General features: G+C 36.9%; 1 protein-coding gene across 1 annotated transcript in view; it reads right to left on the reverse strand.

The window, feature by feature from the left end:
- Positions 1-8629: 8629 nt before the first annotated feature.
- SYCP2 (synaptonemal complex protein 2) overlaps positions 8630-12594 on the reverse strand; it is a 48408-nt gene continuing 44443 nt past the window's right edge. Inside the window, exons 40-43 of the mRNA XM_070940100.1 lie at positions 11853-11911; positions 10504-10582; positions 8802-8858; positions 8630-8701 (exon numbers count right to left, since the gene is read on the reverse strand). Of these exons, the coding sequence (XP_070796201.1) occupies positions 8630-8701; positions 8802-8858; positions 10504-10582; positions 11853-11911 (267 nt within the window). The remainder of the gene's footprint in view (positions 8702-8801; positions 8859-10503; positions 10583-11852; positions 11912-12594) is intronic.

Genomic DNA, 12594 nt, shown 5'->3' on the forward strand with positions numbered 1-12594 from the left:
CAGGGGTGGACGTGGCTAGCACGTGACACATCTGGCCCACGTGCGGGACGTGAGTTTGACACCCCTGAAATAGAACATCTGAATCCTGATATAAATTAGTTTCCACAATAGGCACAACCACAATTGCTTGGGTATATGGGTATCTGTTGAATGCAGTTGTACACCCAATGATTTCAGATCACTTCCCACCAATACTTTTAGGTACGTCTTGCAAGAGTAAAATCAAGGGACAAAAATACATAATGTTGCAAACAGACTGTTACAGCACATGTCTAATTTCTTCCATCAGGATTACAAATCCTCCGCTTGCAGACAAAATGCAAAGAGCAGCTGAATAAAACCATGGTATGGAAAATGCAGACCTATGCAATCATTAATCCATTCAGGTAGACATAATGCATGAGGCATAAACAGCAGCCAGCTAGAAATTACTAATCTCATAAACAGCTCTCTGTTGGAAGACCTAAAAATCAGGTTAGGGATAGATCATGGGTCTATGGCAGGGGTCTCCAACCTTGGCAACTTTAAGATTTGTGGACTTCAACAAGTCTTAAAGTTGTCAAAGTTGGAGACCCCTGGCCTATGAGGGTTGCTAAAAGTTGAGAACAACTTGAAGGAACATAATCAATCAACCAATCAACCATCAATTCATCACAACTAGCTTTGATAGATAATCATGTGACAGCATCTGATTGATCACAAGTAGTGCAAACCTGAGTTGAGGCATTAAAAACGATGTCAGAGAAAAGAATAAAACACACAGTAAACTCATGCCACACAGTCAAATTCTCAACAGGACTAACACTGTCTCTCTCCAATGCACTTCTGAGTGAATTATTAATATATGTACTGAGTCTGGTTTATGCATGCTTAAAAATATTCTGGTTTTTGCATTATGCAAGATGTTATTCATAAATATTTTGCTGTTTATATGCGTGAGTAATCCCCACTCCTAATTTGGGAGGATGATTATGCTGAAGTGTTTCAAAGGTCTACTATCCTTAAAGTCCTGGGCTACAGTTTCATACATATTGAACAGTTGGCTTTCCTTTTCCATAATTCATTTTAATTGGGAGAACTTTTGTGCAGAAGAGATCCCTATAGATTACTGTTTACTGAAACTGAAATCAGAGTTGACGAAATTATAACGAGCTGCTATCTCAATACAAAGTCACAGTATCTTCAGAATATACAATCATTCAGAAATTCTTCAAAAAGAGACATGTGCATCAGTGCAGGTAAGACTCAGGCCCTTTGCCTGTTCTATTCTAATTTTCGGTTTCAAGAAAGCTGAAGACAACAAAGAAAGGAGACGAGGGAGGGAAAGCTTTGGATCCAGTGGAAATAGTGATTGACAAGTCGGCTCTCCAATCAGAATAATTTGCAATTGCACAATCCCTGATCATTTCGTTCAGTGAAAAGAGAGAAGAGGTGATACCTAGATAAGAAAAGTCCTCAGCTTTTTGTCCCACCTCATTATAATCTCCTTTGTGCCAAAAAAAAAATGTTGCTGAGTCTTCTCTCATCTCTTCGCATGTCTAAATTATATTAAAGTAACCAAAATGTCTTTACAATCCCCATGGCGCGTCACAACTTTTGAGCTGCCCTAATGTTTGGAAAGAAAACCACTTGAAGAGACTAGAAGCATTTGAAATGTGGATTTACAGGCGGCTGTTACGTATAAACTGGGTTGACAAAATCAGAAATGAGGAGGTGATAAGCCACCTGGCAAAGCCAAGGGAAATCATCAAAACCATTAAAAAGCGAAAGTTAGAATAGTTTGGACATGTGATGCAACACCCGGAAAAATATGGCATACTTCATTTAATCCTCCGAGGAAAGATTGAAGGCAAATGCGGTACGGGCAGAGGGAACATCATGGCTTCAAAATCTAAGGGACTGGTTTGGACAAAATTCAGCAGCACCTTTTTGTACGGCTGATAAAAATAGGATCACCAAAATGATCTCCAACGTCCGATGATGGATATGGCACAAAAAGGAGGAGGTTTGGAAAGTGAAAGTTGAAAAATTTGACATGCCCTATAAGTGATCACCCAACTCCAGCGGCCTCTGGATAGCATACAAAACTACTCTCTTTTAGCACCTGGCTCATGTGCTATGATGCTGGCTCATGTCTAACATGGAATTGACAGGTCCACCCAGATCCATCAGAACACTTGCAGGCATTCAGAAAAAACATCACCATTTTACCTGTTCCCCTTAACTACTCCCCTCTCCTCTTTTTCACAATCATTCTTCACCACCCTCATTGTGCAGCTTGACACACTCTCTCCTGAAAGAAATTACAGATAGGTAATTTAAAAAAAAAAAATCAGAATGTGGTTCAACTGCTCTTCCCCAAATTATGCTTTTTATAAAATTTGCTCTGCCCAATTCACATGAATGCATTTAACTTTCAAAAATCTCTGTTTTTTCCCCCATGCTTGATTGGGGATTAGGCTTTACTGTTTTCTGAATGTTAGCCAGGCTTTGGTCACCTTGTAATGTATGGCCATACATACAGCAGTATTTCCAAATCTGAGGAGCTCTCCCAAAGGGCTGATTTCAACTCCTGGAGTTTTACAACATGCTACTACTGATAATACTATCAGTATCAAGTCTATGGAACAAAAAATTCCCCACTTAAGAAAGTTGTTCTAGAACAGGGCTGTCAAACTCACGGTCCCTGGGCCGGATGCATCACGCGCTGGCCACGCCCATGCCCGGTTTAGTGAAGGGGAAAAAGGTCCCAATATGTCACGCGGCACTGCCATGATGACACAAGTTTGACACCCCTGCTCCAGAATGATCTGGTTTGGATTTAATGTTTTGTTTGGCCAGTCTATACATGCTTAGAAATTTGTAATTTCTCCAGCATCACATTTCTTGTCCCAAAGGTGCTTTTTCTGGATGGGAACTGGACTTTCTTGTTTTTTCTTTTGAAGCGTTTCACTTCTCATCCAAGAAGCTTCTTCAGCTCTGGCAGGATAGTGGGGAATGGAAGGATTTATATTCCTTGCAGACAGCTGGTCATCTGCATCCTTTTAGAGGGTCGTTGAAGCACTTGGGGGTTTATCTGTGTCCTCAGGGTCACCTGAGTGGTGCTCCTGGTTCCGAAGCAAAACGTCTTCAAAAGAAAAAACAAGAAAGTCCAGTTGCCTTCTGAAAAAGCAACTTTGGGACAACCATGACCTGGATGACTGAGAATCTCTATAGAATAGTATCGCTATACAATTTGGGATGAACACCCTTTAAATGGTGTAGGAGTAGGAATAGATTTCCAGAGGAAAAAATGCAGACTACAGGAACCAGGAGCACTACTCAGGTGACCCTGAGGACCTGGATGACTGAGAATCTCTACAGACTTTTAGTTGCATTTCTTATTCCATGTTGAGGAATTGAAAAGGCTGCCTTAACTGCTGATTGGAGCAATCTAAGCCCATAATATATAAAAATAATATATTTATGACACATATTACTGCATGGGGGATTGCTGTGTAGCTATTTTCCAAGCTTCAATCTGCTTTGACCACTTCAATCACCTTTAGCAGAATGAAGATGTAAGGAAAGACCTGGATTTAGAGCAACCTAGAACTAAGGGGAAATTTCCTGACAATGAGAACAATTAATTAGTGGAACGACTTGCCTCCAAAAGCTGCAAGTGCTCCTTCACTGGAGGTTTTTAAGAAGAGATTGGACAACCATTTGTCTGAAATTGTATAGGGTCTCTTGCTTGAGCAGGGGTGGGAATAGAAGACCTCCGGTGTCTCTCCCAATTCTATTATTCTGTTAGTCTCCCACCTGCTGTGCCAGAGATGCATACATTAACTCTATGTATAAAGTCACAGAAGCTGGAGGTGAGGCTTTTGGTGGATGTGTGCATTTCCATCTATTGTAGGACTAAGAGATGTGCACAACAGATTTTCATATTAGTCCCTTAAATAAGAAAATGCTTGCAATCTCATCTCCTATCCCTTGAAATTCTAACAAATTGAGTTGGTTTGAATCAAAATTCAGGAGGACCACCTAGTGGGAATAAAAATTAGTGCAGAAAGAGTTCTCAAAGTAAATTGCATCCAACTCAGCTCCATTGGATGAAATCACAGAAAGTCTAATTGCAGGTTAGCCATTAGGGTGTAAAACGATTAAAGAATTTCCAGTTGAATGAGCATCTTCCTTTAAAAATATGATTCATCCGTTAAGGTTAAGCTTTCAATAAAAATACTGCTCATTATTGGAAAAAAAAGAGGAAATGTTTAATATTTTAGTTCCTTAATTTGGAAATTCAGAATACCTTAGTTCTCATTGCTGCCATTAAATCCATAAAACTTTAGCTGTCAATCCTGTCCATCCAATTACATTGTCAGAAAAAGATGGTTCTCCTGATTTATCCTTTGTATCTCAAGTTGATTAATTTTTTGATCGATTTTATTAAAGTTCTCATTCCTATTAGATTATCAATTACATACAAACAATTCTACAGCAGATTTCTAGATTTGGGGAAATAAAACCACAACAGCAGAGAGGCAGATTTAATATCTGTGTCAGTTTCAATTGTTAATGCAGTAGTTATGGGGCCACCTGATTTAGCATGCAAAAAACAGAGAATATTTGTACCTCAGGGTTACCTAATTTGGGTATTAAAATGTCTTCAAGGAAACAACCAACCTCAGCACCAAGGACTCCTTGCAAAATACTGCATAGTTATCTTCTAAATGGAAATAGACTTCTCTAGTTTGTAAACAAGTTCTCAAGCTAGTAGGAACCATCAATTTTTGCTGGAGGATTCTCCTGTTAACCTTTGAGTGTACAAGAATGGAGTCCCCCCCCCCTCAAATCCCCCTATTTCTAACTACATAAATAGGGTTAGTTCAAACTTAGTTGGACTTGGAATCAATAAAGCAGAAATGGCTTCAATTCATTTTTCACATTGATTTCAATGGAAGATAATTGCAAGCAAGATAGGTTGGACCCAGGGGTGAAATGCTCCCGGTTCAGACCAGATCGCCTGATCTGGTAGTGATAGAGGTGGGTGGTTCGGAGAACCGGTAGCAAAAATCCCTGCCCCCCCCATGCCCAGCTGAGCCGCGCAATCATCAGAGGCTTTTTTTTTAGTTTTTAAAAGCATTTTTTCTACAACCTCTTTGGCCGAAAAATGCTTTTAAAAGTAAAAAAAAAGCCTCTGATGATTGTGCGGCTCAGCTGGGATCGTCAAAGGCTTTTAAAAGCATTTTTTCTACAACCTCTTCGGCCGAAAAATGCTTTTAAAAGTAAAAAAAAAAAGCCTCTGATGATTGTGCGGCTCAGCTGGGATCGTCAAAGGCTTTTAAAAGCATTTTTTCTACAACCTCTTCGGCCGAAAAATGCTTTTAAAAGTAAAAAAAAAGCCTCTGATGATTGTGCGGCTCAGCTGGGATTGTCAAGGGCTTTTAAAAGCATTTTTTTTTACAACCTCTTCGCCAAAGAGGTTGTAGAAAAAACGGTTTTACAAGTAAAAAATAAATAAATAACCACACTCACCCAGTCACATTACCCCCCCAAGCCACGCCCACAGAACCGGTACTAACAAATTTTAGATTTCACCACTGGTTTGACCTAATGCACAGTACCTTTGGTGGAGTATGAGATCGTGATCCAGAAAACCACAATCTGACAGGATGAAAAATAGATAGCTCCAGAGAATATTGAACACATTGAACACTGATAATGGCTATTCCATAAAAGGCAACAGTGAGAATACAGAATCAACATAAATCTGAGAGGCCTAGCATGATTCAAGGATTCAAGCCTGAGGGGGCTGCTACCTGAAAAAAAAAATTCCTAATATGGTTATTTTGTCTTGGTAAATCAGCAAAGGGGAACTTGATACCCTAAAATGTTTACTTGCTTATTTATTTTTCATATTTTAAACCTAATATATTTATTTATTTATGACATTTACTTGCTGGCCATCTCATGATTCAGGCAATTCTGAGAGGCTATTAAAAAAAAGTAAAATTAGAAATAAACCCCAGAAGACATGTCATCAAAGGGAACAACAACCAACCACCTTCCTCCACCCACAGACATACCCTGTTTTCCCCAAAATAAGACATCCCCTGATAATAAGCCCAATCGGGCTTTTGAGTGCATGGCAATAAGGCTTATATTGCGCTTATTTCAGGGTTCAAAAAAATATGAGATAGGGTCTTATTTTCAGGGAAACACGGTAGGAAGTAGACAAAAGGCCTCTCAGTTACCCCAATACAGGGCTTGGGGAATAGCTATGTTTTTCATTCTCCTTCAAAGCTTGTTCAGGTGAGCAACATGCAAATTTTCAGAGGGGTGCTGTTAAAAGGGAGCAAGAGCTAAAACCGAGAAGACTCACCTCCTGGGTCTTGCTAGATGACATTGCTCAATTGATGGGACCAGGGGCAAGCCAACTCTGATACATCTGATAGGGCAGGCAGAACCAGGCAGTGACAATCCTTATGCTGGGGTTTATGAAATGTAGGTATTAAAGGTGACAAGCGGCAGCTTGAATTGCACCTGGAAGGTAACTGACAAATTAATGCATTGCATACAATATGGGTGTTACATTGGTATGAGCTATAACTTCCAAGTGTTTTTTTTTTAAAGAGACCCTCAGGTAGAATACCTTTCACTAGTCCATCCATGAGATGACCAGTACATAAGGGTACAGCTGGCATACAACATGGGCTTACTTATATGAAGGTTTTCCTGATCACAGCTTCTACCAGCTGTTCAAGCAAGAACTGGGAGTCAAGGAGGACTCACATTATGCACCAGGCTTGGACAGGACAGTGGAGGATCTCCAGAATGCTGAGGTTCAAACACATACAGCCACTCAACCTTGCCAGGGTTTTGTTTGAGCTTGTTTCTCCCATCCAATCTCTGTGCTCACCGACTTGCCGTTGGCTCAGGAAGATACCATGATCAAAAGTATTGAAGAGAAATGAAGAACATCCAGGATGGTTGCACTTTTGCTATCCAGACACTGCCACAGGTCATCAGCAAAAGTAATCAATGCCATCTCCACACTACGCCCCTGGATGAAAACCCCATACCTCATACTAATGGCTTGTGTAGGTAGAAATTCCTAAATTATAATTACATAAATATAATTGAGCAATATATGATGAGTATAATAAGCTATATTTATAAAAGAAAAGTGGTAATTTGGATCATTATGTCACCTCTCTGTTTTACCTATTTGCCTATAAGCTTAAAAATTGTCTATATTTTCAGTGTTTATCCAAAGAAAAATCTATTAGACTTTTATTACTCTGTTAATATGCCATTCAAATGGGAATTATATTATAAGCAAAATCATTAACTTTAAGACACCTGGCAGATATTGTCTTTTCTCCCTGAAACCTGATTTAGTAGTTTTTTTAAAAAACTGGAAAAAGTGGAAGAACATGAACTCCTATACTTCATGGTTATACTTATAACCATTAAAATGTGACTTTCTATGAAAATACAATATGTAGAAAATTTATCTCTATAAAATTACATTAGTATTACATAAGAGGGAAGCATTTAAGCCATCATTTCATTACCTACTCAGAATAATACATTAAATTAAATGTATCCCCAAATATAGATTTCTTTATACAACTGCCTCAAATGACAGAGGAAAAATTACCACCAATTTTTCTTTACCAGCCTTTTGTTAAAAAAAATACTTTAATCTTCTAAAATACAATTTTCTATAATTTTAAAAATCCACTTACAATACAGCTGAAGGATAGAGTTACAATTTTAGACCAGCAATTTCAGTTAAAATTATTATGGCAGAGAACTTGGAAAAAACCTTCATAAAACCTTTAAATTAATTTTTTTAATCTCTAAAGATTTCTAATTATCATATACTTAGTATATTGCTATTTTAATGGTAAAATTATGAAAATATTAAATGTATCTGTTGAACCTGCATATTGAATTTAGATTTACTCTCTGTTAAAGAAATTCAGTAAAATCAATAAGTCAACACACAACAAATGTATTCATTATATGATAAATTTTATCCAGTAATTCCTCAAGGACAATAGTCCTGAGAACACAGAACAGATCCAATTATCTCTTTCCTATTAGTTATTTCTGAGATTTTAAAAGAACAACCTCAGAAACTACAAAAGAAGACATGGTATGGCTGGACATTGTGCAGGATAAAGAGGAACATTAAAACTTCTGAAGGATTTAATCCACATTGGTCCCACATTATGTCCCAAACATAATGACAAAAAAATAGTTTATTTTATAAGTTATTGGTCAAGAAACTGAATTTCTCAGAATATACAGAATTGGATTTTAGATTGCCTTTTGTAAATTAGATCCAAGTCATCTAAAGTTATTTATGACTACGTTCTATGAATATCAGTTGTAGTTAGGTGGCCATTGTATATTAGGAATATCTCCAATATTGCTTTTATAGTGGCATTAAAAAAATTAACAAAATCCTTATCCTGAATGAGTTACAATAACAACTGAATTTTTTTCATCAAAATTGTTTGCTCTTTATAATTATGTCTAACCAATAATGTCCCAGAGGTAAATTTACTGGTCACATTAAAATGCAGTATAAATATATACATTTTCATTTTTTACATTTACATTCTACATTATGTTACAACTTTCTATCTTCTGCCATAAAAAGTGACTGCAATCCTTTGCGAACATTAAGCAATTCTTCTTCATGCTGTGATAAAAAAAATAAATTTATTTTTAAAAATAATTTCCCAAAAACTCTGTTTAAAGTTACATAATGAATACAGAATTGAATAGATAACAATATTTACCATTTCCTTAAGAAATTTATTTTGAATCCCATCAATATCTTCTTTCAAAAAATGTACCTAAAATGCATACAAAAAAATTATTTACTCTGAAGCAAACTTTAATCTATAATTGATAGGAAGGGTAAATCAATGGTTTTACAATGATTCCAATACACATTCATTCACTACTCTGTAACAAAGTTTCAGGAATCATAACCACTTTTTTTAAAGGTTCAGAGTTAGCCCTCTTCTTTCATTTCCTTTTTAGTTCCCAAATCCACATTTTCTCTGTTTCCAAAAATTCAAACAGAAATCTTTGAGGGAGATGGTTGGTTCAGAAATGTGATGGAACAAAAAAGCAAAAAAAAAAAAAAAAAAATCCAAATAAAAGTGGTAATATGCCTCCATGTTTTAAGCAATCCCTATGTTTTTCAATAATTGTTCTGACTTTGCTTGTAAGACTAAATTACTAATTATCTTGTCTACTGATTGTAGGGAAAAAAATGAGAACGGTAATAGACATATAAATTCCTCCAGGGCGGACATTTTACTACAATTCTGTATTGGGAGTGATTCAGAGACCAGAAAAAATCATGGCAGAACTATTTACTGATAGTCAAAGCTGATTCAAAAAAACTAGGGTAACTGAACAGAGAAACAGCAGTTAGCACACGCTGTGATTGGGAAATTATGCTCACAGATGCCAACAATATACTTGCTGAATCATATTCCACCTGTGGGACTACCCTAAACACTATATATAATTAAGCACAGGTTGAAAGCAGGTGAGTACCACTAGTTATGAGGCAGGAAAACAGGAAAGGTTTTATTTTTTATGTTCCAGAATATTGAAGGAAGGGAGGGAGGGGAGGCTGCATTGACTCATTGTTTCACAAGGAAAATTTAATATTCATACTAGGTTTGCAACATAAACACTAATAATTGGTACAAGCAGTAGAACATTCACACCATATTAACTTTTTTGGGTAGTAGCTATTTCAATTTGCAGAATTATTTTTGTATATTGAAAGTAGGTGTTAAAAACAGTATGTTTAGAAGAGAAGTGTATTTTAAATGAACTGTATTTTGACCAGCATAAACATAACCTTGCTTATTCAAGTTAATTTCTTCCTTGTTTTATCAATGAAACCCTAAGTACTTTATTTTGTGCTAGTTAATGATAAGGACCTTCCTGCTTTGATCCCAATTAGATCATTATTTCCCTCTTTTGCCTTAACCCAGGGCTGTCAAACTCCCGGCCTGCGGGCCAGATGTGTCACCCACTGGCCACGTCCATGCCTGGTTTAGCGAAGGGGAAAAATTCCCGATACGCCATGTGGCGCCATCATGACAACGTGAGTTTGACACCCTTGCCTTAACCAGTTGTCTGCTAGGTATTTTACAAAGTAGGTAATCCTCACTAATATATAACCTTCCCTTGCTGGTGCCTTAAATATGCACCTGATTTATTCTGAAGGCAGGAAGAGGGGAAGGCTAGTCAACTTTCCCCCAAAAATCAGCCCATTGTTGGTAGATTTGCTATGGCTGACCTTTCTTGCTATTCCCCATGTCTACAAGAACTGATTGGGAAAAGAACTTTCCTATGTAAATATACAGAAGTTTAATGTAATATAAATGTTTGCTGATTTTGTTCATTCTGACTTCTGAACTGAACTGAACTGAATTATGATCACCTCAGCCAGTCACAAGGAGAAATACATACCTGAGATAGAAAAATATTTTCCTCTTGATCAGCAGTATGATAAATGTTCTTCTCAAATGAAGTTCTAAGATTCTGAAGTCTAAGAAGGCATAGATCAAACCAATATTTGAGTTATTTGCTTTGACATAGAGAAAAATACCCATAATTAAAAATACTTGTTTTCATTTTATTCTAGTTAAACTTATAGTCACAAGAATGCAGCCCTTCTGGATCAAGGCCAGCTGCTTTAGCAATCTGTTATTACTGTGAGAGAAATAAATGCTCAGAGGAATGGGAGCACATTAGCAAAATAGAAACCTGGAAGGAATGTGTGTGTTATATTGTGAATCAATGTCAATAAGTGAGCTGAAATTCTAGGATTATGAAAAATTTTCTTAAATAAAAAAGATAACTACTGGGACTACCATGGCTGTCTTATGCCATAATTTATCAACTTTGATTTTCAGATATTATTATTACATTTTAAGCCTCCTAAGGAATGTACATTAATAGTTTTTAAAAGTATAATTATAACAACTATAACTACACTGAGAATGTCTGTCAGGTTTCCAAGTAATAAAACCCATTCAAAAAAGAAACAGGCAAAGTCCATCTTCCAAAACAAATTTCTTTTTGTTTAGGTAGGCATCAAATTGGGAAAGACTGTTGTAATTCCGGATCTGACACAAACCACATAATATTGAAAATTAGAAACATCCCACAAAATTCACATTCCCCAATAAAAGCAAAATCAACATTGCTGATCTCATCAAACTCCACTTTCAGCTCTCAGCAGGGACAGTGTTTTGGCTCCGTGACCTGAGCCTCTGTTGCAGAAGTGGGTTTCAGCAGCTTCTGACCAGTTCTGGAGAACCGGTAGCAGAAATTGTGAGTAGTTCGGAAAACCGGTACATACTACCTCTGACTGGCCCCGCCCCCTCTATTCTCTGCCTCCCGAGTCCCAGCTGATTGGGAGGAAATGGGGATTTTGCAGTATCCTTCCCCTGGAGTGGGGAGGGAATGGAGATTTTACAGTATCCTTCCCCTAGAGTGGGGAGGGAATTTTACAGTATTTTTCCCCTGCCACGCCCACCAAGCAACACCCACACAACCTGTAGTAAAATTTTTGAAACCCACCATAGCTCCGTTCCCAAGGGAAAGAAGATCACCTAGGCAAAACAATGATCACTATCTATTCCCTCCTCCCACCCTAAGAATGTGGCGAGCCCGAAAAAACCCCATTACAAAACAGAGAAAAAGAGAAGGAATAAACGAATATAATATGAAGCTAACTAAAATGGCTACACAAATGCCAATTTCAGGTTCGACAATGTCTTTGTTGTACTATAATAAAAAGGAAATATACTAACCTCTGTTGCTCATTTTTGTTGTAAGTGCTAAATGTTTCAAAATGCTTCTTTGAAAAATTCTAAAAACAGCCAACGTGAAATACAAATTTGAATTTCATTAGTCTTTGATCATAAACCAAAATATAACTTTACTGCAAGCTGTAATATAATGTTACTTTTACCAACTGTGATGATTTCATGCTCTATTTTAATTATTTGCTTACAAGAATTTCTGCTTAGGCCCATAAATTTTCAGATAGCATAATGAAGTCAGCATGGATTGCCATTTTTATTGAGCAGCTCAGACTTGGTAAAATGTGTGGTGAAGTAAGAGATATAGTGAATCATGATCATATTCAATCTCAAAGATGATGTCATTCTTTAAAAAAAAAAAAACCTGACGCCAGTCTTGGAAATTTTAATCCAGATATTCATACTGAGGCTTTTGAGTTGCACCAAATAAAAAATGGGCCAGTGTTGATAGTACTAGCAGTTACAAGTTAGTACTGCCGCTGGAAAGCATTTTGTCTCTTTCCTATTTAGAAGTGGGTCAGTTCCAAGCAGTGGTTGGGGAAACAAAGCTATGGAGCAATTTACTACTGCTGGAATGCTTTAGTACAATTAGTTGCAAAATTTTGTTTTATAGTCTGTGACATCAAAGCTAGCTTAGTGGCTAGTATGTTTTCCTTTTTTTGTACTAATTTAAATAATATATTTTTAAATATTTAATATTTTTAAAAAGACATTAATTAAAATACAATGT

The sequence above is a fragment of the Pituophis catenifer genome, unplaced genomic scaffold (genome assembly GCF_029215685.1).
Source record: "Pituophis catenifer annectens isolate HBS135680 unplaced genomic scaffold, rPitCat1.0.hap2 SCAF_3, whole genome shotgun sequence".
Lineage (NCBI taxonomy): Eukaryota > Metazoa > Chordata > Lepidosauria > Squamata > Colubridae > Pituophis > Pituophis catenifer.